The following is a 23,725-nucleotide window of genomic DNA, read 5'->3' as shown; positions in this document are numbered from 1 at the left end:
CAAGTCATTCCGTTAATTGGGAGATGAGATATCGTGTACACAGACGCACATACACTCATACAGACCAATACCCAAAAACCACTTTTTTGGACTTAGGAGACCTTGAAACGTATAGAGATTTAGAAATTGGGGTACATTAATTTTTTTCGGAAAGCAATACTTTCCTTACCTATGGTAATAGGGCAAGGAAAGTAAAAATACAGAGAGATTAATTTGTATTCAATGTAGAATTCATAACTATAGAAATAAAGTACTAAAATTGAAATAGAATTAAGATTAAAATTCAATCAAGAAGCTTAGACTCTGAAAGTAAAAGCATAGATAAGTTCTAGAGATTACTGCTATTGTTCCGTTGAAAATAGATTAAGTAATGAATTAGTTGGTAATTAAATTTATATTGACAGACACAGGAAAATTATGTGCTGAAGATTAACCTCAGTGCTTTGAATTGAGGTTAATCTTCAGCACAGTACCCTAGGGACAAGGCAATACATCTATCAAAAAATTCCACACATTTTTCACAAAACAAAAACTTTAATTGGTCCATTTATAAAAAGTTATAAAATATAAGTATATTTACAGTTTGTCAAGGAAGGATAAAATGAGTACGTCATCTAATAAAGCTATTATTTACAATGTTAGTTAAGGTAGTAAAATACAATTCATTCTTCACAAAAGAGTTACAATAATAAATGTCAGAGAATCAAAACAGTTTTGTGGATAAGTTCTAGAAATTACTGCTATAGCTCAGTTGAAAATAGATTCACTTATGAATAATATAATGATTTAGTCAGTAATTAAATTCATATTGACAGACAAGGGAGCACAATTTAGGCTAACAAATATGTGACAACAATTTTTTTTTCAATACAGTACAATTGTAGTTTCAGTTACTGTAGTATAGTTACTATATTACTATCTATACAGAAACTGTTGTTCCTACCACTGGAATTCAGATTTGGAACGTTAGCTGATATCAGCAAAACAACAGACAAAACGTTTACCACAGAGGTGAAGATAAACAGTCTGAACCATCGGCGGATAAAGATCCATGGAATTAGTGGAACAGAGTGCACACAATGACCACCTCACATAAACGCGTCTGCTTGGGTTTGGAGGTGACTGCTGACTTGCCTGGTGATATTGCCTAAGATAAAGTGCTACGCTGGCTAGCCGAACCTGTGCGTGCGTTGGTGCTGCATACACGTTTGTTTTAGCCAACAAGAATGAAGGTCCCCTGGTGGTGATTTGCTATCACCAAGGATTCGAAGAGGCCGTTGTACTAAACTGTGATAAGAATGTGTACTATGTTATCACCAGCGCCCGCCGGCATAACACCTACGAACTGTATCGCAAATATATTGAGTATCTTGTGGTGAAGACGATGAAAGATGCTGTGGATGAAAGAAACCCTACTCAAACGAAACGGTATGAGGATGTACTGCAGTACCCAATCCAGACAATAGCAGGATACAGGGACTGGCAGACCTACGAGGTATTTGAAAAAGATCACGCGAAGTACGACAAATACCAGGAAACAATTTACCAGACATTAAAGGATCGTGTCTAAAAAGAAGAGGACGACACTAAAGTACAAGTGGTAATGGTATTAAGTGAGGGATGCGCACCACTTGTGTCAACGAGGCATGCGTCAAAGTGTATGAGGCAGAGAAAAACCTAAACTCAATCCTAACTCTGGAGACAAGGCAGATGTACATCTGCCATTGTTAACAAAGGCAATATGCTCAATTTCCTGGCGATTTCGCTGACATAGTAGTCAGCAAACTGTTGGGATCTTTTGGTGACAACAATTTGTTTTCCAAGTCTCTCAACAGTATGCGCATCTTATGAAGGAGACTTTCAGCATCCACCAACTAACTGAATATGGTACAGTCGATGAAAATTCACAACATGGCACAAACCTGCACATCAAAGGATAGCTTGTACGATAATGGCTAGCACTTGGAGACAAAAACTGCTTTGTTATTGACAATCCGTAACCACTGTTCACATTTGAACACACAAATCTACAGAGACAAGCAGATGAGGACAACACACGATACGAATTACTCACATTTGAAGTCAAGTCAAGATGTGTATTGCACGGATTCGAGGGATACTTTTCAACAGGATTGTGCGCAAAGACATCATTCTCAACATCCACCCAGATTCGCATTTGCCAGGATTGTTCACATGGTTTCCCATGTATTTCCCAATTAATGAGCCTGTTCAACTCTATATTGGTGACAAGTTGGAGGTAAACTAATCCTAATCTACAGAGACAAGCAGATACGGAAAAAACACGACACCAATCATTCACATTCGAAGTCAAGATGCATGCTGCACGGATTTGCTGGATACTTCAAACAGAATTGTACCCAGAGACATCGTTCTCAGCATTCACCTCGCCGAGCATGTTGACATGGTTCCCCAGGTATTTCTCAATTATGAGCCAATGTTATGCGGGTGATAACAAATTGAAGGTAAATTTCTGGAGACTAGTGGACAATAAAGAAGTTGGCTATGAATGGAACACATCTGAGGCAATGCCTATTGAAATCCACAATTTTAACGGCAACTCTAAACTCTACGAAATTGTAGCGGAAGCAGCTGTAACCTAACTATATTTTTGTAGTGAGTTTGGGCACTACATCCGTAAAAAAAGCCCTAGTGTGACGTCAGCACAGGAATAGAAAGCACAAGTAGGGCTCCTACACCAATAAAAATTCGTTGATTTCAGCTGATCCATATCAGCTAGTATTTCTATTGGTGTAGGAGCCCTACCTGTGCTGACGTCACACGAATGCACTACGGCTTTGTATACGGAGGTAGTGGTTTGGTCCATTGTGAATCCACAAATCTGTTGTAACTAATGGCAGGTCTATGTGAATGTATGCATATATTGTAATATATATATAATTTTGTAGGGTAAGAGTTGCCGTATGAGTTGTGGATTAGAAACAGCATTGGCTCAGATATGTTCCATTCATATCAAACCATTTCATTGTCCACAAGTCTACCTCCAACTTGTCACCAATATTGAGTTGGCCAGGCTCCTTAATTGGGAAATACATGGGAATTAAATGAGTTTTATGACATTCAAAAATATCACTGCATATAAAATTCTAAATAACCCCATACACCTGCAATGTTATTTTATGAAGTACCTACTTATTACAAAAGGCCACACACTTGTTGTAAACAGCTGCAACAATCTCTCTAGTGTGTTCTATATTCTACAAAAATATTGTTGGTGGATGGGCTGCTTTTGAATTTTTTGTACAGTAAAATTTTCAAATGAAAGAAATCGTTTAATAATATTAAAATTTGCATAGGCTGCCATTGGTTAGAACAGATTTACTTATTCACAGTGACCTAAACTCACTAAAAAATACAGGTCAGGTTACAGAAATTTCTATCGCAATTTTGTAGAGTAAGGGTTGCGGATTACAATAGGCATCGGCTCATATATGCTCCATTCATATCAACCGTTACGTTTACCAGAAGTATACCTCCAACTTGTCACCAATATAGAGTTGAACAGGCTCATTAATTGGGAAATACATGGGAAACCATGTGAACATGCCTGGCAAATAGGAATCTGGGTGGATGTTGAGAATGATGTCTTTGCGCACAATCCTGTTGAAAAGTATCCCACGAATCCGTGCAATACACATCTTGACTTGACTTCAAATGTGAGTAATTCGTATCGTGTGTTGTCCTCATCTGCTTGTCTCTGTAGATTTGGGTGTTCAAATGTGAACAGTGGTTACGGATTGTCAATAACAAAACAGTTTTCGTCTCCAAGTGCAAGCCACTATCATACCAGCTATCCTTTTGATGTGTGCAGGTTTTTGCCTTGTTGTGTAGTTTCATCGACTGTTGTGTAGTTTCATCGACTGTCGTTGTGTAGTTTCATCGACTGTTGTTGTTTAGTTTCATCGACTGTTGTTTGTGTAGTTTCATCGACTGTTGTGTAGTTTCATCGACTGTTGTTGTGTAGTTTCATCGACTGTACCAGACTCTGATACTGATAGTGTCCTTTATAAGATACGCAGCACTGTTGAGAGACTGAATACAAATTGTTGTTGTCACCAAAAGATCCAAAACAGTTTGCAGACAACTATGTCAGCGAAATCGGCAGGAAATGGCGCATATTGCCTTTGATAACAGTGGCAGTCGTGCACCCGCCTTGTCTCCAGAGCTAGGAATGCGTTTGAGTTTTTCTCCCCCACATACACTTTGACGCATGCCTTTGCGCATGCCTCGTTGACACAACAAGTGGTCCGCATCCCTCACCCAATACAATTACCACTTGGTCTTCAGTGTGGTCCTCTTTCTTGGAGATACGATCCCTTAGTGCCTGGAAGATTGCCTCCTGGTATTTGTTGTACTTGACATCATCTTTCTCAAATACCTCGGTCTGCAAGTCCATGTATCTTGGACATCCTCATACCGTTTCGTTTGAGGAGGATATCTTTCATCATCTTCACCATAAGATACTCGATGTATTTGCGGTACAGATCGTAGGTGTTATGCAGGCGAGCGCTGATGATAACATAGTTCACATTATTGTCACAGTTTAGTGCAACGTCCTCTTCGAATCCTTGGTACTAGTGGTTCACCACCAGGGGAACTCCCTTCTTGTTGGTCAAAAACAAATGTGTACGCAGCTCCGACGTTAGCACAAGCTCGTCTAGCCAGCGTAACACTTTACCTGAGGTAATATCACCAGGAAAGTTAGCAGTCACCTCCAATGTCAAGCAGACGCGTTTATGCAAGTTGGTCATTGTGTGCACGCAGTTCCACCAATCCCATGGATCTTCTTCCTCTGACGGCTCGGACTGTTCATCTCCACCTTTGTAGAAACGTTTCCTCTGTTGTTTTGCGGGTATTAAGAGAGCTTCATCTAAATCTGAATGGGGCAGTGGTAGGGACTACTAATCAAAAGCCCTTCAAACTGTATATGGATGCCAAGTTGATGGTCGACATTTAGACAACAAAAAGGTTTGGTATGAATAGGATATTACTGATTGTAGAAACATTTATTTTGTTGTTTTTCGGCCGTATTAAGAGAGCTTCATCTAAATCTGAATGGGACAGTGGTAAGGACTTCCAATCAAACTGAATATGTATGCCAAGTTCATGGTCGGCATTTGGACAACGACATCGTTTGCTATGAATGGAATATATCTGAGCCAATGCCTATTAAAATTCACAACTAAAACGGCCTACTCTACAAAAATTTGATAGAAATTGCTGTAACTCAACCTAACTGTATTTTTATTTAGTGGGTTTAAGCTACTGTAAAACTGCAAATCTGTTCTAACTAATGGCTACATACTAACTATGTGAATGTATGCATATATTATAGAGCAATTTTTCAAGAAATTTGCAAATATTACTGAATTTAAAATTCTTAAGCAGCACTTGAACACAATAACATGAAACATTTTACAATTCAAATCTAAATAATACATTACAATTTCAGTAAAACTGCAAATCTGTTCTAATGGCAGTTCTATGTGAATGTATCATATATTATAATATTATTGAACAATTTTTCAAGAAATTTGCAAATATTACTGAATTTAAAATTCTTAAGCAGCTCTTGAACACAATAATCATGAAACATTTTACAATTCAAATCTAAATAGTACTTTACAATTTCAGTAAAACTGCAAATCTGTTCTAATGACAGTTCTATGTGAATGTGTCTATATATTGTAATATTATTGAGCATTAACAATTAAAAATGTTACTGAATGTAAAATTCTTGAGCAGCCCTTGAAAACCTCAATCATGAATCATTGAAAAATTCAAAACTGAATAAATACTTTACAATTTCAGTGATGCAACTTAATGGATAATACATTACATACATTTCAATGGATGAAAAAGGAAACAAGAAATATTAAAGACATATCTACAAGAAAAAAAAGAAATATTAAAGTATAATAAGATTCACTTCAAACTGACAGTTACATCTTAAATATTAACAAGAAAGTGTCATCTAGGATCAGGCTGTGTCAACCATTCAACTGTGTCACTGTTGTACTATGTACATTTTTCATATTATAGAAATAAAATTTATTTATTTATCATCTTGTATCAGGCTATGTCAACTGTGTCACAGTAATATGTAGATCTTAAATGATATAAATAACATTTATTTATCATCTTGGATCAGAATGTGTCAACTGTGTCACTGTAATATGCACATCTTCAAAAGAAATACAATTTATTTATCTAGTATTATTATTTGTTTACATAAATGTTTCTCTGTCTTTAGCAAATAAAATTGATTGACCAGTTGATGACTTTCATTCTACTGTACTAATGCTGCCCGTTTGAAGTGAATCTCACATTCTTTTTTTAATACACTTTTTCTCACTAATTTTCTTTATCGTGGCAGGATGGTTTGGTTTCTAGGCCACATGCAGCGATGATGCTCCATAATTGCTTTGAAACAGCGATCGGGTCTGTCTTCTCCAAATCGATGCTGAACTTTTTGATCTGGTCAGTGTGAGAGTTGCAGATGTCTGTGAGAGTAATAAATTAAGGAAAACAACATGTCTGACAAATATTGTATCAATATATTATAGTATTCGTAATCTAGTTCTAGATAAAGAGTTACTGAGAGCGAGTAGCTTTGTTAAACCTCCTCCATATTATATAGAAATCTGATAACGAACATATAAATTTTGATATTTAACTCCGATAGGAGCTGATTTTGAACTATACTCTGTACAAAATAACTTTTGACTTGGGATGGATATGCGCAGCAGAGAAGGCATAGAGCGGTAGGGATACAACGGCGACGATGTTGCCGTTTTGAACCGGCCAGCGTTCTTCAATTTCTAGCGAGTATTCAAGCGCTCATGTTAAACTTACGAAGTTTCCTCTCTGTAAGCACTGACTCGACTGATTCTAATCGACAAATTGGCAACTGCACTTCCACCTATGACTCTATCCATCACTTTAATTGGCTGATCTCCCTTCGTTTCTCTGCGCCGCAAATTCCTCCAAGTCAGAAGTAATATTGTACTGACTTTAGTTTTTTATTCCTTCAAGTCAGAAGTAATTTTGTACGGAGAGTAGAAGACGTTCTTTTGATTGGATCTCACCCAATTGCAATCAAAATTCATGACCAATGATCGGGAGAGGACAATATGACTCACAGTCTACTTCTGTGCTGTAGTGAGGTCCACGTTATAATGCCAGTGAAGAAAGGATAGGAGTGTTGCCGATTCTCTGCCTTGTCACTGCCTTCTATTGAAGATATCGGATGTACTATTAACTAATAATAATATTCGTATGGCTATATTAACTGTTCATTCTCGTTGAGAATAATAAAGTCGCGGAGCTAAAAAAGGATAGCGCTATATTGGTTTGTCGAATAATAGACAAGGATAGCAACACCAATTCTAATCAAATACTTTTATAACGTGGATCTTACTATAGTGAGATTCCACGTTATAAAATCAGCACATGATAAACATTGAGTTGTCTGTCATTAGACAAAGCAGATAGTTCCATGTTCCATCCTCTTCTAGCTACGTACTGTTGCCAAAGCGGTTTTTGGTTATGAAGGAATATAATGAACTAGGCCTACCAAAGTATTTCATCACAACTATGAAAATTTATTAAATTATGAAAATATTTGTTCTTTACGAATAAAATACGGTATATTTGAGATAGAATCACTATCAACACTTTATTAATATAGTGTATTTATTGGATGAAAAAGACTGAGAAATTGTCAAAAAACCACTGATTTATTGATAATATATCGATAATACTGATAAACAGTTTATCAGAGATTGACAATGCTGTAATAACCAAAACCGGTCATTCTAATTATCAATAAATCAGTGGTTTTTTGACAATTTCTCAATCTTTTTCATCTAATATGAATAATTACCACAATATCAACTTCTCAACTACAAAAAAATTAGTGTATTTATTATTTAATACTATATCAAATGTATTACAGTACTGGAATAACTTGAATCACAACTATCTACTATAGAAAGCGTTGGAAAAAGAGAATCGGCAACCATGTTGACCTATCATTTTTTTTTTTTTTTTTTTTTTTTAAGATTACGTCCTAAAGACTCCAGTCATGGAGTATAAGACAAGTCATGTTATTACATAATAATTCTAACACTAAGTAGTTCAACCTAGTTAAGGTTTGAAAGGAATTCTTGTACACTATAAAAAGCTCTATCAACTAAATATTTTTTAATTTGTTTTTTGAAAATCTTCAAATCATCATTACTTTTCAAGATTTGAGGTAGCTTGTTATAAAATTTCCTACCAATATAATCTGGTTTTTGTTCAAATAACCTACTATTGTGACCCATTATATGATAATCTGCTCTGTTTCGCGTATTATACTCATGAACATCTGAATTCTGGATCACACCACTCGTTTTCACATGCATTACAACTTCATATACATACAAAGATGGCACAGTTAATAGACCAAGCTTTTTAAATAAAGGCCTACAAGAGTCTAACCTATTCACTTTCTCTATACATCTGAGTGCCTTCTTTTGAATCTTAAACACCCTGTCCATATTTTGTTGAGATGAATCCCATACTAAAATAGCATACCTAATATGAGATAGTATAAGTCCATGGTAAGCAGTTAACAGTAGTTTTTTATCATTCAGCCTAGCAAGCTGCCGCAGGACAAATACCCCAGATGATATCTTATTACATATCCTCTCAATGTAAGGATGCCATGTTAATTTCCTGTCCAATAAAATTCCCAAGAATGCTACTTTCTCTTCTTGGTCTAATTCATTTTCCTCTACAAACACATTTATTTCTCTATCCTCTACTGAATTATATTTACTTTTGAATTGTAGGAATTGACATTTCTTACTATTTATTGTTAATTGCCTTTGCTTCAAGAATTGGACAATTGACTGTACTCCAGTAAAAGCATTTATTTCTAGACTATCTAATAAATAATTGTTAAAGATAAGCGATGTGTCATCAGCAAACAACAGAGCTCTGTGATCTTTTAACTCTTTTGGTAATTGGTTCACATACAACAGAAACAGTAAGGGACCCAGAATTGAGCCTTGAGGTACTCCAGCCTGGACCTCCAGTTTTTGAGATTTAATTTTTACTATTTCATTCCCATCCACCTTGGTAAGCTCAACACACTGGTTTCTACCTATGAGATATGATTCAAACCATTTTAGTTCTATACCATTCACACCTACAGTTTTTAGTATTTCCAATAATATTCTATGGTTCACACAATCAAAAGCTTTGGATAAATCAAGAAATATTGCGGCTGCCTTCTCACCTGAATCTATTATATCTATTAGTCTTTCAACAAGGGATACTATTGCAGTCTTAGTAGATTTCCCTTTCTGGAACCCATGCTGTTCATCACATATGAAATTAATTTCTTCCAGGTGCATCAATAGCCTATTTAAAACTACTCTTTCAAAAATTTTACTTATCACATTTAGAATACTAATGGGTCTATAATTTTCAACTCTTTCAGAATCACCGCTCTTGAAAATTGGCAAAATTTTTCCTTGTTTCAGATCATCAGGGAAAATACCCTGCTCTAGTGAAGTATTAAGGAGATGCAATAAAGGGTCCAGTAATTCATTTTCACATTCTTTTAAAATTTTGCTTGAGACCCCATCCAATCCTACTGTTTTTTTGTTATTCAAATTTTTTATTATTCTTGACAACTCATCTCTTGATAATGGATGAAATTTAAATACCTTTTCAATTGGCTCAGCATTTAATGTAGTTGTATTATAAGTATTAGTGTTCAGTGACTTTTGGAGATTATATGCAACCTGTTGATAATACTTATTGAAAAAGTTACAAATGTCTATACTATCATCCATATAATTTCCATGTTCATCGATTATCCTAGATACATTAGTAACTGTATCTTTTTGAGCTGCTCTCCTATTTCTATTAATTACCTCCCAAACAGCAGAGTTAAAATTGGTACTAGTTGTTGATATTTCAGCTGTTTTCTTACACTTAGCTTTCCTCACTTCTTTTGCATAGTTTTTCTTTAGACATTTGTATTTGACTTCACTCGGAACATCCCTCACTAATTTAAATTCCTCATAAGCTTCCCTAACAATATTTCTTTCAGTAAGAATATCTTCAGTTATCCATTCATCTACTTTGTTTAATTTACTTTTTACTTTGACTTTTTTTATTGGACAGCATACACTAATGTGAAATCTTAGAGTATCAATGAATTGCTTATATTTGTAATTTAGGTTACAACTGTTATAAACACTACTCCAATTTTCTTGAAGCAGTTCCTGCTTCAAACAATTTATATTTCCTAGCTCATATTGCTGAATGTCTTTCACAAAAGTTTTTTTTCTGCTTGGATTCTGGCCCTGCAACTTAACATCTAAAATTTGATAGTTATGATCTGATAGATCTGAGCTACCTAACCTGACATTACAACCTTCTATATTTGTGAGGATATTATCAATAATTGTCTGTGAAGTTCGAGTTACTCTTGTATATTCGTGGACCTTAATTTCTAAATTATTCATATTAATAATATCTCTAATATCCTCTGTCATTTTATCCTGTCTGGCAAAATCGGTATTGAAATCTCCTACTACTATAACATTTGTGAAACGAGCGGTTGTAATTTCCAAGAGTGTATGGAGCAGCTCACAAAATTTTTGCCAGTCTCCATTTGGTGACCTATAGATACCTAACTGCTACCTCAAATCGATCATCAATTTTTAACCTTAGTCCCGTCACCTCTAAATCCATCTCAACAGAAAATCTCTTAACAAAATCAAGTTCATAAGTTTGGGTATGTTTGGCATTGCTAGTGAATATACATACACCACCACTTCTATGAGCTATTCTACAAAATTCTGATCTCAGTGAATAGCCTGGAATCCTAACTTGATTTATTTCCTTTATTTTTAAGCCATGCTCTGTGAAAATAACAATGTCAGGATCCTCCTGTTTAAGAAATACTTCTAATCTGTCAATTTTGTAGCGAAGATACTGAATATTTTGATGATAAATACTAAAAACCTTACCATTTATACTGACTACATAACGTGATTCTCACTTCTCACAACAGGCTAAAAATCTATGAATAGATAGAAAAATCTCCACAGATTTCTCGGAAAAGATTACAATAAATAAAGCATAATACGCTAACAAATAAGAGAAAAATATAAAAATGATGTATGAAAATATCAGCAATTAAAAGGATACATCCAACCAATTTGTTGTCTCTGCTTTCAGCGTAGTTCCACCGGATTCCAGTCAAGGATTTGCATGCATGCAACCGAAACCTACAACAAAATAAAATAGAATAATAGAAAGTACATAAGATTATGATGATACGGTTCTAATTTTAATAGAAAATTATAAACTTTTCTATTAATTTATTTCTTGACACAATCGATAAGACTTTGCTCGTCTCTGCGGTGAAACAAGTGCAGTAGATGAAGCGGATTGTATTTATTTAATCATAGACAATCCAGATGAAAACAACAGGCATTCGCCCAAAACTGCTTCTAACCTTAATTGACCGAGCAAAGTGAGGTCTAAGATTCAAGTCGACGGTTTGACATTTCTCTTAATGTTTAAATGTTGCGCATTTACGGCGAAACGCAGTAATAGATTTTCATGAAATTTGACAGGTATGCTCCTTTTTTAATTGCGCGTCGACGTATATACAAGGTTTTTGGAAATTTTGAATTTCAAGGATAATTTAAAAGGAAAAAGGAGCCTCCTTCATACGCCAATATTAGAGTAAAAATCTGGTGTGGCGCACTCAGACAACTTTCCTTGCCGTTATGAGAATTGATCACTTGAGGCTAGTGTTCACGCGCATCTCAAGTCTACTTATAAACAAAGATCTGAGTCAGCTGGTGACAGAACAATAACGCTGGAGACATACGAGGTCTGCTATCTCTTCATGGTGAATCATTTAATAGAATCAACAGTTGCCAACAGTTTGCAATTGGATAATCACATTTTCTCGAATTACGAGCTTATTTTCAATTTTAGGTGAAAATGTTACTGAACATTAATTGTAGAGATTTTCATGCTCAATCTTTTCCACCTGAATTTTTTTGTTTAAATTGTATCTGAAGCCTGATAATTGAGAATCTAAAATCAAACTTTGCATAGATGGGGTGGAGCTCCTGAAATTTTTACAGATATTGGACTTGTGGAAGTTGATAGAGCTTATCAATGACTATTCTAGGTATAAATTTAATCGAAATCGTTGGAGCCGTTTTCGAGAAAATCGCGTAAAACCCTGTTTTTGAGAACATTTTCTCCATTTTAGCCGCCATCTTGAATTGCATTCGATCGAAATTGTTCGTGTCGGATCCTTATATTGCAAGGACCTTAAGTTTCAAATTTCAAGTCATTCAGTTAATTGGGAGATGAGATATCGTGTACACAGACGCACATACACTCATACACACACACACATACAGACCAATACCCAAAAAACACTTTTTTGGACTCAGGGGACCTTAGAACGTATAGAAATTTGGAAATTGAGGTACCTTAATTTTTTTTGGAAAGCAATACTTTCCTTTCCTATGATAATAGGGCAAGGAAAGTAAAAATCAGACTATAGAATAAATATTCATCATAAATCAGCTGACAAGTGATTGCACAGATGAGTGTGGAGTTTGGAGAAGTCAGTCTATTGCTGTATTCCATAAGGTCTATAGTTTCAATCCGGTACTTGTGGATGAGAATACTGCGTGAGGTCTACTGTTCACAGAACTACTAGTTTAAAATAAACAGTCCAGAGGTTTTGTAAAGCTCATGATTTGATTCAAACACACAAAATTTCAAGTTTAATAAAATACATCAACTAGACTTTTTAATTTATCTGATTAATTCACTTCCAAACAAGAAACTTCTATCACAATTTCAATTCATCTGGTAAGTTGAATGAAGTCGGAAACCACATAAATCAGGCACCGTACTTGTTTAATTCAGGTAAAAATAATTCGCATGACTTCTATTAATAAGACTAATAATCTGTCGGGATGAGTAGGAATAGTCCCATTAGGCTCAACTCACACTAACGCGACTCAGGTCGAGAAGAGACTCGACTGTAGTCGAGAGCATGTGTTTTCAAATGGTGACAGTAGCGGAGACTAGAATCGACTGGTCTGAGTGTCACCATTTGGAACACATGCTCTCGACCTGAGTCGCGTTAGTGTGAGTTGAGCCTTAGACTCATGGGAATTATATTTCCACTGTACTGGACACTTTGATACTGATATGTTGGCAACAGTTTCTAAACTGGCAATGGTTTAAACTAAACTTTATAAACTAAACTAACCAATTCTTTATTGATTGATTCATACAATAAGTAGGCCTACATCATCAAAATGATGATTCATACATAAATTTGAATGCACAATTTAGGTAAACGATTGACAAAATGTAGATAGGGGTGTATAATGTGAAAGTCTACAACTGGTGAGAGATATATTGATCTATGAATAGGATAGCATATTGAATATGATAGTCGATAGAGAATAAATTTCTATTTGATAGACATATGACGACTAATTTATGACAATCAACGAACACAAAATTTAGCTCACTAAATTTTGCGTAATTGACAAATTTATGATAAACAAAAACCAAAATTCAATTCACTAGATTTTGAGTTGAAAAAGTTAATAGACAAATATAATTATTATTGAACGAAAATCCTAAATAAATGCTGCAAATCACCCCGAAGACCTCTGCTACTGCAGACATTGACAACAGGGCTAACAGCTAGATGGAAATTCGATGAGAACTACTATCCAAAAATTAGTTGCCAGCCCGGGAATCGAACCCGGTACCTCCCAATTGCTAGTCAGGAATGCTTGCCCTTACACCAAAATGACAATCTCTGGATAGCAGCGCTCTGGATGAGCGCTGAGTCAATCATAGATTGACTCAGATGTCAATCATCTGAGTTTCCACTGAAGATGATCTTCAGTGGAAACTCAGATTTCACCTATACACAAATATTGTCAAATCCACAAAAAAGTTTATTTAAAACCATAATCGAGTTTCAACGTGGAACTCAGTGGAACTAGATTTTGCAAATTACCTCAAATTCTGAAACCGTTGCTCATCAACAGGATGTAGTTTGAATGTTGATCGATTCTTGCACAGGGTTTCTAATTCAATCAGCTCTTTCACTTCTTGCGAGTCCTTTTCTTTCAGTGAGTCCTGAAATAGAAAACAATAAATATAATAATAGTATAGAGTGACACCTGGCTGGCTCAGGTCTGGTGTCAGAGTTTTCAGATCGCAACTGATCAATTTCAGGGCCTCTGACATGACCTAACGACTGCTTTTCAGGCAGCCGGGAACGACGGTTTAACGTGACCATCCGAAACACGGATGAAAACAATAAGAATAGGAGTTAAAATAGGGTTTTCTTATATTGTTTCTACCTTGAAATAATAAATTTTTGTCTTGATTCAAAGTTTGATAGTAAGCTCAACTTAATTTAGAAATGTTGAGCTTTATTAATGTTGATTGAATGTTTCTATTTTGCTGAAGATGATGCCCACATTAGCTCTAGGCTTGTGCTTGAATAATGAGACGGATAATGATGAGAGGTGAGTGGACCTACAACTTTAGGTGCGTTCCGAACTACCTACAAATTTTAGAACCAATTAGTCGTAATTTTGAAGGATTTACTCACATATTCTTCATTCAAGGCGCCGAGTTCTTTTTGGAGTTTCTGTTTTTTCAGGGTCAATTCTTCAATGTCCTTCTTCCTTTGAGCAATGTCCTTATCTAGTTTGTTCAACATCAGTTTCGAATCTGTAACAAGTCTTGCATTAGATCTAGCTATACAATATACAAATTTATGTTTAACAAATAAATATTTCTAATAAGGTTGTCGGACACATGAGACTTTTAATGTTGTTTCAACATGAGCTTTTGACAGTTAAAGCTAAAGATTGCGTAAGGACTATGGGGTAAATGTTTTAACCCGTCTACTTTAGTAAGATCTACGTTAAAATGACAGAAGATAGAAACAGCGTTGCCGATTCTCTGCCTGCCATTGCCTTCTATAGAGGATTGCTGATACCAGTTTCAGCTATATTTAATAATCAATTTTATTTTATTCACCAAGGAAAAATTTTTTTGGTGATTTAATAATGAATTTTTATAACTGAGATAAATTATCTTCTCAATTAATTATATTTCTACATTTTTAAAAAAGTTAAAAAACGAGCTAGCAATGTTGCGGAGCTAGAAAAGGATGGCGCTATATTCTTTGTGGAATAATAACAACATCAATGTTGATCAAATACTGCCATTAAAACGTAGACCTCACTTTATATTAATAACAATTTATCATAAAGTATATAGCCATGCTGCTCAACAAGACAAAACAATGAAAAATGATCTCACCAAATTATATATTAAAAACATTCCATTCCATCATAAAGAATATAAAATGCTGTTCTACAAGTCAAAGATTCTTTTTTTTTATTGAGAAAGCTAAGAGATACCTGTATGAATAAAGATGATTCTTAATCAAACTTACTTGAGTCCTGTGTGTGTGTGTGGGCACAACCTTCCAATTTAGTATTATATGATAAATCTTGCAAAACTGAACCAAAGCACACCAAAGTTTGTACGAGTAGACAGTAATCAACTTGTTACTGGTATATGATTTTGCAAGACTGAACCAAAGTTTGTACGAGTAGGCCTAGACAGTAATCAACTTGTTGAAAGATAACAAATCAAAATAACCAACAGATAATTTGGAAACTTACCTTGAGCTTTTTGATTAGCGTCCAAAGTAGTCTTTGTTATAAAAGATTTAATAAAATTCTTTTGATCGTCAATCATGGCGCCAATATGAGAGTAGTCAGGTAGTTCAAAATTTGGATCATTATCCAGAAAGTCCAGAAAACCTACAACATCGGTGTCATCCATTGTTATTTTAATATTTCAAAATACACAGAACGCAGGAGTAGACAAATAGAAGAATTTCACCCGAAACAAAATTAAATACAAACAAAACAAGAAGACACTCCACAAAATAAATAAGGTTATTTCTGAAAATTCAATTTTGATATTTTTGATCGTTTTGACGTGTTACCAATCTGGCAAATGTTGAAATGTAACAAGAATTTAATTCGGGATTCATCCTCAAAAATTTAATTTTTCTTGATCGAGTATGAGTATTATGAAATAAATATGTAATTTCAACAATTTTTACATGAGAAATACGAAAATTATATTTAATTGTATATTTTTGGCTTTAGTGATTGTAGTGTTGGTAAATCTGCTAAAGCTCTTTCTTCCTGGCTTCCTGCCTCGTCGCGTGTATTCGTGATTTCAACTTGTCTTTGAGAAATTATTTTGCACATTTCTACTAATTTAGTAGAATAAATTCATCTGAAGTCTACTCAAATAACTTGTGAATTTTGTGTAATTCCGATTCATCAACATGTCCGACGTTGAAGTGTGAGTAGTAAGCTATTTCCATCTTCTGAAACTTGGTTATGTCAATGTGTTTTGGGCACATGTTATTCTGCCGATATCCTATATTTCTTTCATTATTTACCTTACTTATCAATCCACCGAATTGAATTAGTCAAATAATCTTCGTTAAAGAAGTATCTGCCAAATAATATCATCTCATGATCGTTTTGTTCAGCATGTCAAATTTCTAAATAACTTTGTAAATTTGTTAGGTTAGCATAGGTGTCTGGATCATTTCCAGATAAAATCGGAATATTTTCCATCTCTACCTTCTTCTCTAGTATTTAAACACAAATTTAAACGTCACTAAGCGGGACTAGTGACGGGACTTCCTGACCTGGACAATCCCGGTTGTATCCAGGACATTTGTACCCCGGAGTTAACACGGCTAACTTGCACTTTGGTTAGATATATTATTTTATTCAATTGTTTTGTTTTTGTTTAATTTTATATTTCCCTTTAAACACCTTTAAAGGTCTACAATATCAATTAACTTTTCACTCTTTTCCTAAATGTTTCAAATCTCATTCCGTTGTAGAATTCGAAGACTACTTTTCAAATTCCATACTTTGACCATTTTTGTGAACCAATTATCCTGCTAGAATAAAATTATGGTTAAACTCACTATTTTTATCGTTTTTTCAGTGACGAAACTGCCGCAGCATCAGGAGGCGCAACCGACATCAACTCTGCCCTCCAAGAAGTTCTGAAGAACTCTGTCACAAACGGCAGTATCGCTCACGGACTTCACGAAGCTGCCAAAGCTCTTGATGAGTAAGCAATTATTTTTTTCAAATAGTTTACTAATTTATTTGCTTTTATGAACTTGAGATTAAGTTAAGCAAACACAATTTTATTGTTTTTACAAACTTGTTGGCACTCTACATTATTTTGTTAGAATACAAACAAAAAACAACCAAGAAATGTGAATTTTAAAATTAAAAATTGCTAATTAATTACGAAATGCTTGTGAAATTTCAACTGTTGCTTCTCTGAAGCTTGACGTAGACTTTGAATTGCAATTTCATATTAATTTACTTCTAATTATCATGCATAGATAAATTCTAGATTATGTACATAGCTACTATTCTAGCCAGACACTATGCTAGATTAAACGACACATATATTGAACTCCCGTTCTACTAATCACTGCTACTACGGAATAGTATTGTGTGTTACAATTCTCTTCTAATTTAATTTATTATAGGCCTATCACTACTATAAAAGTATAAATTAGGCTTTCTCCTCTAGCATTTCTTCTTTTATATAATTAATAAATAGACTATTATTTTATTTCTAGTATTTTTGTAGATGATAAGCTAAATATTTTTTGAATTATTTCAGTTTTGTGTTAGTGAATTTATAGAGTTTTGAAGTTTTATTTAAAGTTGCTTTAAGGTAATTTCCAATAACTACATATCTCTATAAAGTAAGTTTTTGCATAGATAAATTCCAGATGCTGTACTTATGACACCTCTGGCCAGACACTGTGCTAAATGAAATTTCTCACAATTTTTTGATTTTTGTAATTACAATCTATTGTAATCATGAAATAATTTTTGTGTGATACACTCCAATGTCCATTAAGTTATTGGGATTAATATGAAAATTAATCTTGAATTTTAACTTGTACAGTTGATGCCTTTCTACAGCATTATGTCCTTTCATCAATTACTCAATTTCCTCTATTAATCAATTGTGTTGAACATTATTTTCTGCATGATCAAATTCCAAGAGTTGGTTGACTATTCTTTTGGGCTGCATACATGCTATAGTAAAATACACAAATTCCCTTTTATCATAACTAATTCTACTGTTATGTCTTCCTGAATTTGTGTAACAGATTAAAAATATAACGACATATAACTTATTATTTCATAATAATTATTACACTACCCTACAGTTATTTCATGCTTTCTTAAGCTATTTGTATTAAATCCTACCCACAAATAATTCTAAGAAGAACTGTTATATAAGGACGAATTTTCTGCATGATCAAATTCCAAGAGTTGGTGTACTATACTTTTGGGCTGCATACATGCTATAGTAAACTACATGAATTACTTTTTCCATAACAGATTTAACTGTTATGTCTCATTGAATTTGTGTTACATAACTTGAATATTGTCATACAATATAAATACATGACTTACTTTATGTTTTCTTGATGATAAATATTATATAATATATAATGCTACATATATGCATATCATGCTACCATTCATTTAGAGAGAGAATTCTATGTGCTCATCCATTCATTTTTTGATTTATTTATTAGGCTAAAGTGTTGAACAGTTCTTAATCATACTATTGTACATAACAATTTTCAGACCCACATTTTCTGCATGATCAAATTCTAGAAGTTGGCGAACTATACTTCTGGGTCGCATCCATGCTACATAAAATTGCACAAATTTACTCTCTTCATAACAGATTTTACTGTTATGATTCGCTAAATCTGTGCTACATTATTTCACATTGACAATAATAAAAAACTAGCCCATTATTTGGAATATGCATGTGATATTTCCAGCATTCCTAATAGGTCGTACAGGGAATTTATTTGAGAGAATGCACTCTATTCTTGAAGCTACAGGTACAAATTGAATCAATAAATGAATTGAGAATTATTAATCCTTCCTTCTAATTGGTTTTCTACGTTTAATGCTATCATCTGATTGGTTCCTCAATTATAATGCTACCCTTTGATTCGTCCCCTACCTCTAACGCAACCCTCTGATTGGTTCCCTACTTCCAATACCCATCTTCGATTAGTCCCTCACTTCCAATGCTTCTCTCTGAGCTCTAATCGATCTAATATTCTTTGATTCGTTCTCTACCTCTAATGCTTCCTTCTGATTGGTCCCCTACCTCTAATACCCGTCTCTCATTGGTTCCCCCATACCAAAATGTTGGCCCAACGAAGGCCAATGTCGGCCAGTGTCTGTGTGTGGATTGGTGGATTGTCATCGCTGGCCTTCACTGGCCTTCATTTACCTACCCTTACTAGGCAAACATGTAGATGTGGTATAATGCTGCCCTCTGATTGGCCAGCTACCTCTAATCCCCGCCTCTGATTGGTCTCCTATCTCTAATGCAGCCCTTTGATCGGCCATCCACCTCTAATCCATGCCTCTGATTGGTTCGCAGGAGGAAAGCACTGCTGTGCGTGTTGGCCGAGAACTGTGACGAGCCAATGTACAAGAAGCTGGTGCAGGCTCTGTGCAACGAACACCAGATTCCACTCATCAAGGTCGACAACAACAAGAAGCTCGGCGAGTGGGCTGGCCTCTGCAAGATCGACTCGGTCGGCAAGGCTCGCAAGGTGGTCGGATGCTCCTGTGTTGTCGTTAAGGTTAGTCAAACTCGTTTAAAAAATAGTTTGTCAATTGAAGTTAGTTTAACGTTAGTAAACCCCGTTTTAAAAATTAGTATGTCAGTTTAAGTTAGTTTAATGCTGTGCAAAGGCTAAAAATAAACTTTCTATTGGTGATATTTTTCAAAGCTTTTTGATTTCTATGATATCAAGCTATCAAGATGAAAAAGTTTTCTAGGGAAAACATTTTTTTCCGATCATAACTTTCTGAGATATGTGCGCCTAAAGTTTAAATTTTTGGGACAGAACATTTCAAATTCGGTAAGAGATAAATCCATGACATTCCGAGGAAAGATTTTTCATGGTATTGTTGATCTAGTAAAACAAAAATTTTCTGAAAATATCAATTTTTGAGAAAGTTATTCAATTTACCAAAAATGACAGGAAATAAATAACTCAACCAAAAGTTATTTTTGGTCATCTTAGTAAAATTAAAAACTTTCTCAAAAATTGATATTTTCATAAAAAATTGTTTTATTAGATCAACAATACTATGAAAAATCTATCCTTAAAATCTCATGGATTTATCTCTTACCAAACTTGAAATGTTCTGAACCAAAAATTTAAACTTGAGGCATGACTCATATCTCAGAAAGATATTTTATCGGGAAAAAATGTTTTCCTAAGAAAACTTTGAAAAATATCACCAGTAAAAAGTTTATTTTTAGCCTCTGCAGAGCTTTAAGGTTAGTAAAACTCGTTTCGTAAAAGTTGAATTCGTTCAAGGCCATAAGTACCATCTTGGTTTATATGGAAATAGATCGTATGTTGGCCCATAAGTACCATCTCGGCTCAAACGGTGATAGAACATCTGTTGGTTTAAACCCGGAATGAAGCAAGTTATATTAAATGAATTCATGCCTTCATGTAATTGTGGAGTAGCGTTATGCCGCATCCACACTCTCGCCCAATACGTACAAATGACGAGAGCGAGAGTGTGGATGCCTGCTTTGCCAGCGATCGCCTTCATGTGCCTTTGCTTGCCGTCGCTCCGATTTCTGTCCAGCGAAGGCCAGCAAAGCAAAGGTGAGTGTCCAGACGAGCATCCACAAATGGTCATATTGCAGTGTGGATGGCAAGACCAACGTGGCCAAGCTGGTAAGCAGCGACTTGGCGATTGTGTGGACTAGGCATTAAACGTGGATGTTCTATGTGGCCCTTTGGTTAGTAATTGTAATTTTAATTCATGTCCGGTTTCACCAAGTTCGCTCGATACATTTGAAGATGGTCAAATCGGGTTCAGTTTATAACGAGTGTACCGGATCATAATTATGTTATATTATGAACATAATCTGGAACATAATTATGACGGATTCGGCAATGCAGTAGTTACTGTCGTTAATTCCTGTGCATTCTTGTAAAGCGCATTCTGTACCTGGCTTGACCTTGTTTAAATGTGTGACGTTCGCTTCATCAAGATCGGCCTGTAACGAAAACTTGATGCCATGAAACTTGTCGAACTGAAAGTCTTAACTTCCCATTTGTTTCACTATCTCAAGAAACGGTCAAAATAATAGGTACAAGATAAACTGAGAGCCTCCCGTTCAACTGACTGTCCAACCAAACTTGGTGAAACTGGGCATCCTCCCGTTAAAATGACTGTCCCCACCAAACTGAAACCGGGCATAAATGGTTTTGAAGGTTGTTGTTTGTTTAAAATTTTAAGCTCAATTTAATGATTTTTTTTATAGTAATCTGTTACTGTTGTTCAAGCATTAATCCATTATATTCTGAATAAAACAAATTGAGGCTTGGACAAAATAATATAAGTCGTCGTATGGGCTTGCATGAAAACAACTATACAACTCTGTGTCAACTGTATTGTCAAATTGAATATATCCAGTCCAAGCTTTCTACTATAGAAGGCGGTGGAAAAAAGAGAAGTGACAACAATGCCCTCTTATCAACTACACTCAATTTGAAACGTGAATCATCACCGTCCCATCATTATCGCTACTATTACTACTCATTTTATGCTTCAATTATAATGAATGATATTATTTTGAGATTATTATTATAATAGATGATATTCTATTGTAAATTCCTATTATTATAATAAATAATATTCTATTGTAAAGTTCTATTTATGTGTATTTGTTTTCTCATTTCTTGTGCATGGATAAATTCTGGAAGTTGGCGAACTATACTTCCAGCCAGACACCGTGCTAAATCAACTGACATTAATTGATTCAAATATGTAGCAGTTTTCGCTGTTACGTTGAGTTAATTTGTGTTACAATATTATTGCTTTAATTATTCATTACAGTGCTATCATATTTTGTTGTTTGTCCAATTTTATTGCATTGTCTATCAGTTTATTGTCTCAATGTTCAATTATAGTATCAATAAATTTATTGACTTGTGATTGAAAACGCTGTTGGATTCCATGTGAACCTGTTTGTTCCTTAATTCCTATTTATTAAGACTATTCCGTACACTTTTTTACTATTTAAATTGGATAATCTTTTTCAATATAATTGTTAAGATTATTATAAGAGTGAGAAAAAGTGGCAACTGAAATTTTTAATGGAAGAAGATTATTATTATTATTTATTTATTTACAACAATATGGGAGCACACGGGAAAACCTAAAAATTGCTCCCCAATCAAAAAAATTACAATAAGCACTTTACAAAAAACTTGAAAATCGAGAGAAAGACATAAGGAAAAAACTATTTCATATTTGTGAAGAGAAAAAAAAAATGTGATGAGAATCTAAATATACTGAAAACTTAATATACTAAATACTAGATACTATACTATTATTATACTGTACTAGAAACCATTTACAATATGAGAAAATAATGAGAGGGGAATCAAGAAAAAACTATAGTTGGTCTTTATCATTCTCTAGTGGGTACATGGTTCTTAAGTAGTGGTTTTTAAGTGGTCTAATAAGCGAGTTATGGGTTGTTGAAGTGCTAACTTTCCAGATTCGGTTTTCTTTCCAGATCATAAACAGTTTCGACTCTTTCTCTTCAATTTGAAATTCAAAAAATGTATCTTTCCAAACTAAAACATTTTATTTCCCATTTCGTTCATGAATAAAAAAGTAACATTTTTGTAAATTTGATAACTTGTTTATTTTGGCATTAATCGCGAAAAAACGCATATTAGAACAAAGCCAATGATATACTGAATGTATTAAAAAAAACTCCAATGGACAATTCGAAACCGTTTATGATCTGGAAAGAAAACTGAGTTAAGCACTTCAACAACCCATAACTCGCTTATTAGACCACTTAAAAATTCCAGTTGACACTTTTTCTCACTCTTATAATGATCTTAACAGTTATATTGAAAGAGATTATCCAATTTGAATAAAAATAAAAAGTTGTAACGAACAGCCTTAATAGTAGTTCTAATTAGTAGCCTAATAGATTTATTGTTGAAAAAACAGTTGGATTTAAAAATTCACGTCTATCACAGCAAATTACTGTTTATAATTTCCTATGATTTTTAGTTTATGTTTCTTGATATTTTTTGTATATTTTCTCCTAATTAATGTATATGTGTTGTTTTCCAGGACTTCGGCGATGAATCCCCCTCACTAGATCTCCTGAAGGACTACATGAGGTCACAGGGTGCTACGCTGGCGTAATTTAATTTTTGTATGAATATTTTAAAATAAAATAAGTGTTGATACAAAGCTATGTATTTTCATTAACTTATCTTAGCTATTCCTTATCATACATTTTATTTTACTAAGAACTTTTTGAAAGTTTGAATATGAGATGATGAGAATTGTCTCAATCTAGATTTACACCAAAGTTATAAACAAAATGTTGATAACTTAATCCTTATAGATTCTATTAGATT

At 34.3% G+C, this 23,725-nt stretch overlaps 2 protein-coding genes across 2 annotated transcripts; one reads left to right on the top strand and one right to left on the bottom strand.

Moving 5' to 3' along the window:
- Positions 1–4,733: 4,733 nt before the first annotated feature.
- Positions 4,734–16,102, bottom strand: LOC111055467. Its single transcript, XM_039436808.1, has 5 exons — positions 15,816–16,102; positions 14,729–14,850; positions 14,126–14,247; positions 11,254–11,333; positions 4,734–6,542 (listed from the first exon to the last, which is right to left on the bottom strand). The coding sequence occupies exons 1-5, from the start codon at positions 15,976–15,978 to the stop codon at positions 6,394–6,396; spliced, it is 636 nt and encodes a 211-aa protein (XP_039292742.1). The 5' UTR covers positions 15,979–16,102; the 3' UTR covers positions 4,734–6,393.
- LOC111055468 (40S ribosomal protein S12) lies at positions 15,801–23,555 on the top strand. Its single transcript, XM_022342680.2, has 4 exons — positions 15,801–16,512; positions 17,176–17,304; positions 19,681–19,885; positions 23,433–23,555. Exons 1-4 carry the CDS (start codon positions 16,496–16,498, stop codon positions 23,505–23,507), a joined length of 426 nt encoding a protein of 141 aa, XP_022198372.1. The 5' UTR covers positions 15,801–16,495; the 3' UTR covers positions 23,508–23,555.
- The last annotated feature ends 170 nt before the right edge of the window (positions 23,556–23,725 follow it).

This window comes from Nilaparvata lugens, chromosome 10, assembly GCF_014356525.2.
Source record: "Nilaparvata lugens isolate BPH chromosome 10, ASM1435652v1, whole genome shotgun sequence".
Classification (NCBI taxonomy): domain Eukaryota; kingdom Metazoa; phylum Arthropoda; class Insecta; order Hemiptera; family Delphacidae; genus Nilaparvata; species Nilaparvata lugens.
Note: the sequence above shows the minus strand (reverse complement) of the source record. Positions and strands in the feature narration are given on the sequence as shown.

Bases quoted from the DNA above. Each gene is read 5' to 3' on its own strand.
- LOC111055468 (XM_022342680.2), top strand. The intron at 17,305-19,680 runs GTAAGCAATTAT...ATTGGTTCGCAG, and splicing joins GCTGCCAAAGCTCTTGATGA to GAGGAAAGCACTGCTGTGCG. The intron at 19,886-23,432 runs GTTAGTCAAACT...GTTGTTTTCCAG, and splicing joins GCTCCTGTGTTGTCGTTAAG to GACTTCGGCGATGAATCCCC.
- LOC111055467 (XM_039436808.1), bottom strand. From the start codon at position 15,978: ATGGATGACACCGATGTTGTAGGTTTTCTGGACTTTCTGGATAATGAT. The intron at 14,248-14,728 runs GTGAGTAAATCC...TTTCTATTTCAG, and splicing joins GCGCCTTGAATGAAGAATAT to GACTCACTGAAAGAAAAGGA. The intron at 6,543-11,253 runs GTATCCTTTTAA...TTACTCTCACAG, and splicing joins AGACAACAAATTGGTTGGAT to ACATCTGCAACTCTCACACT.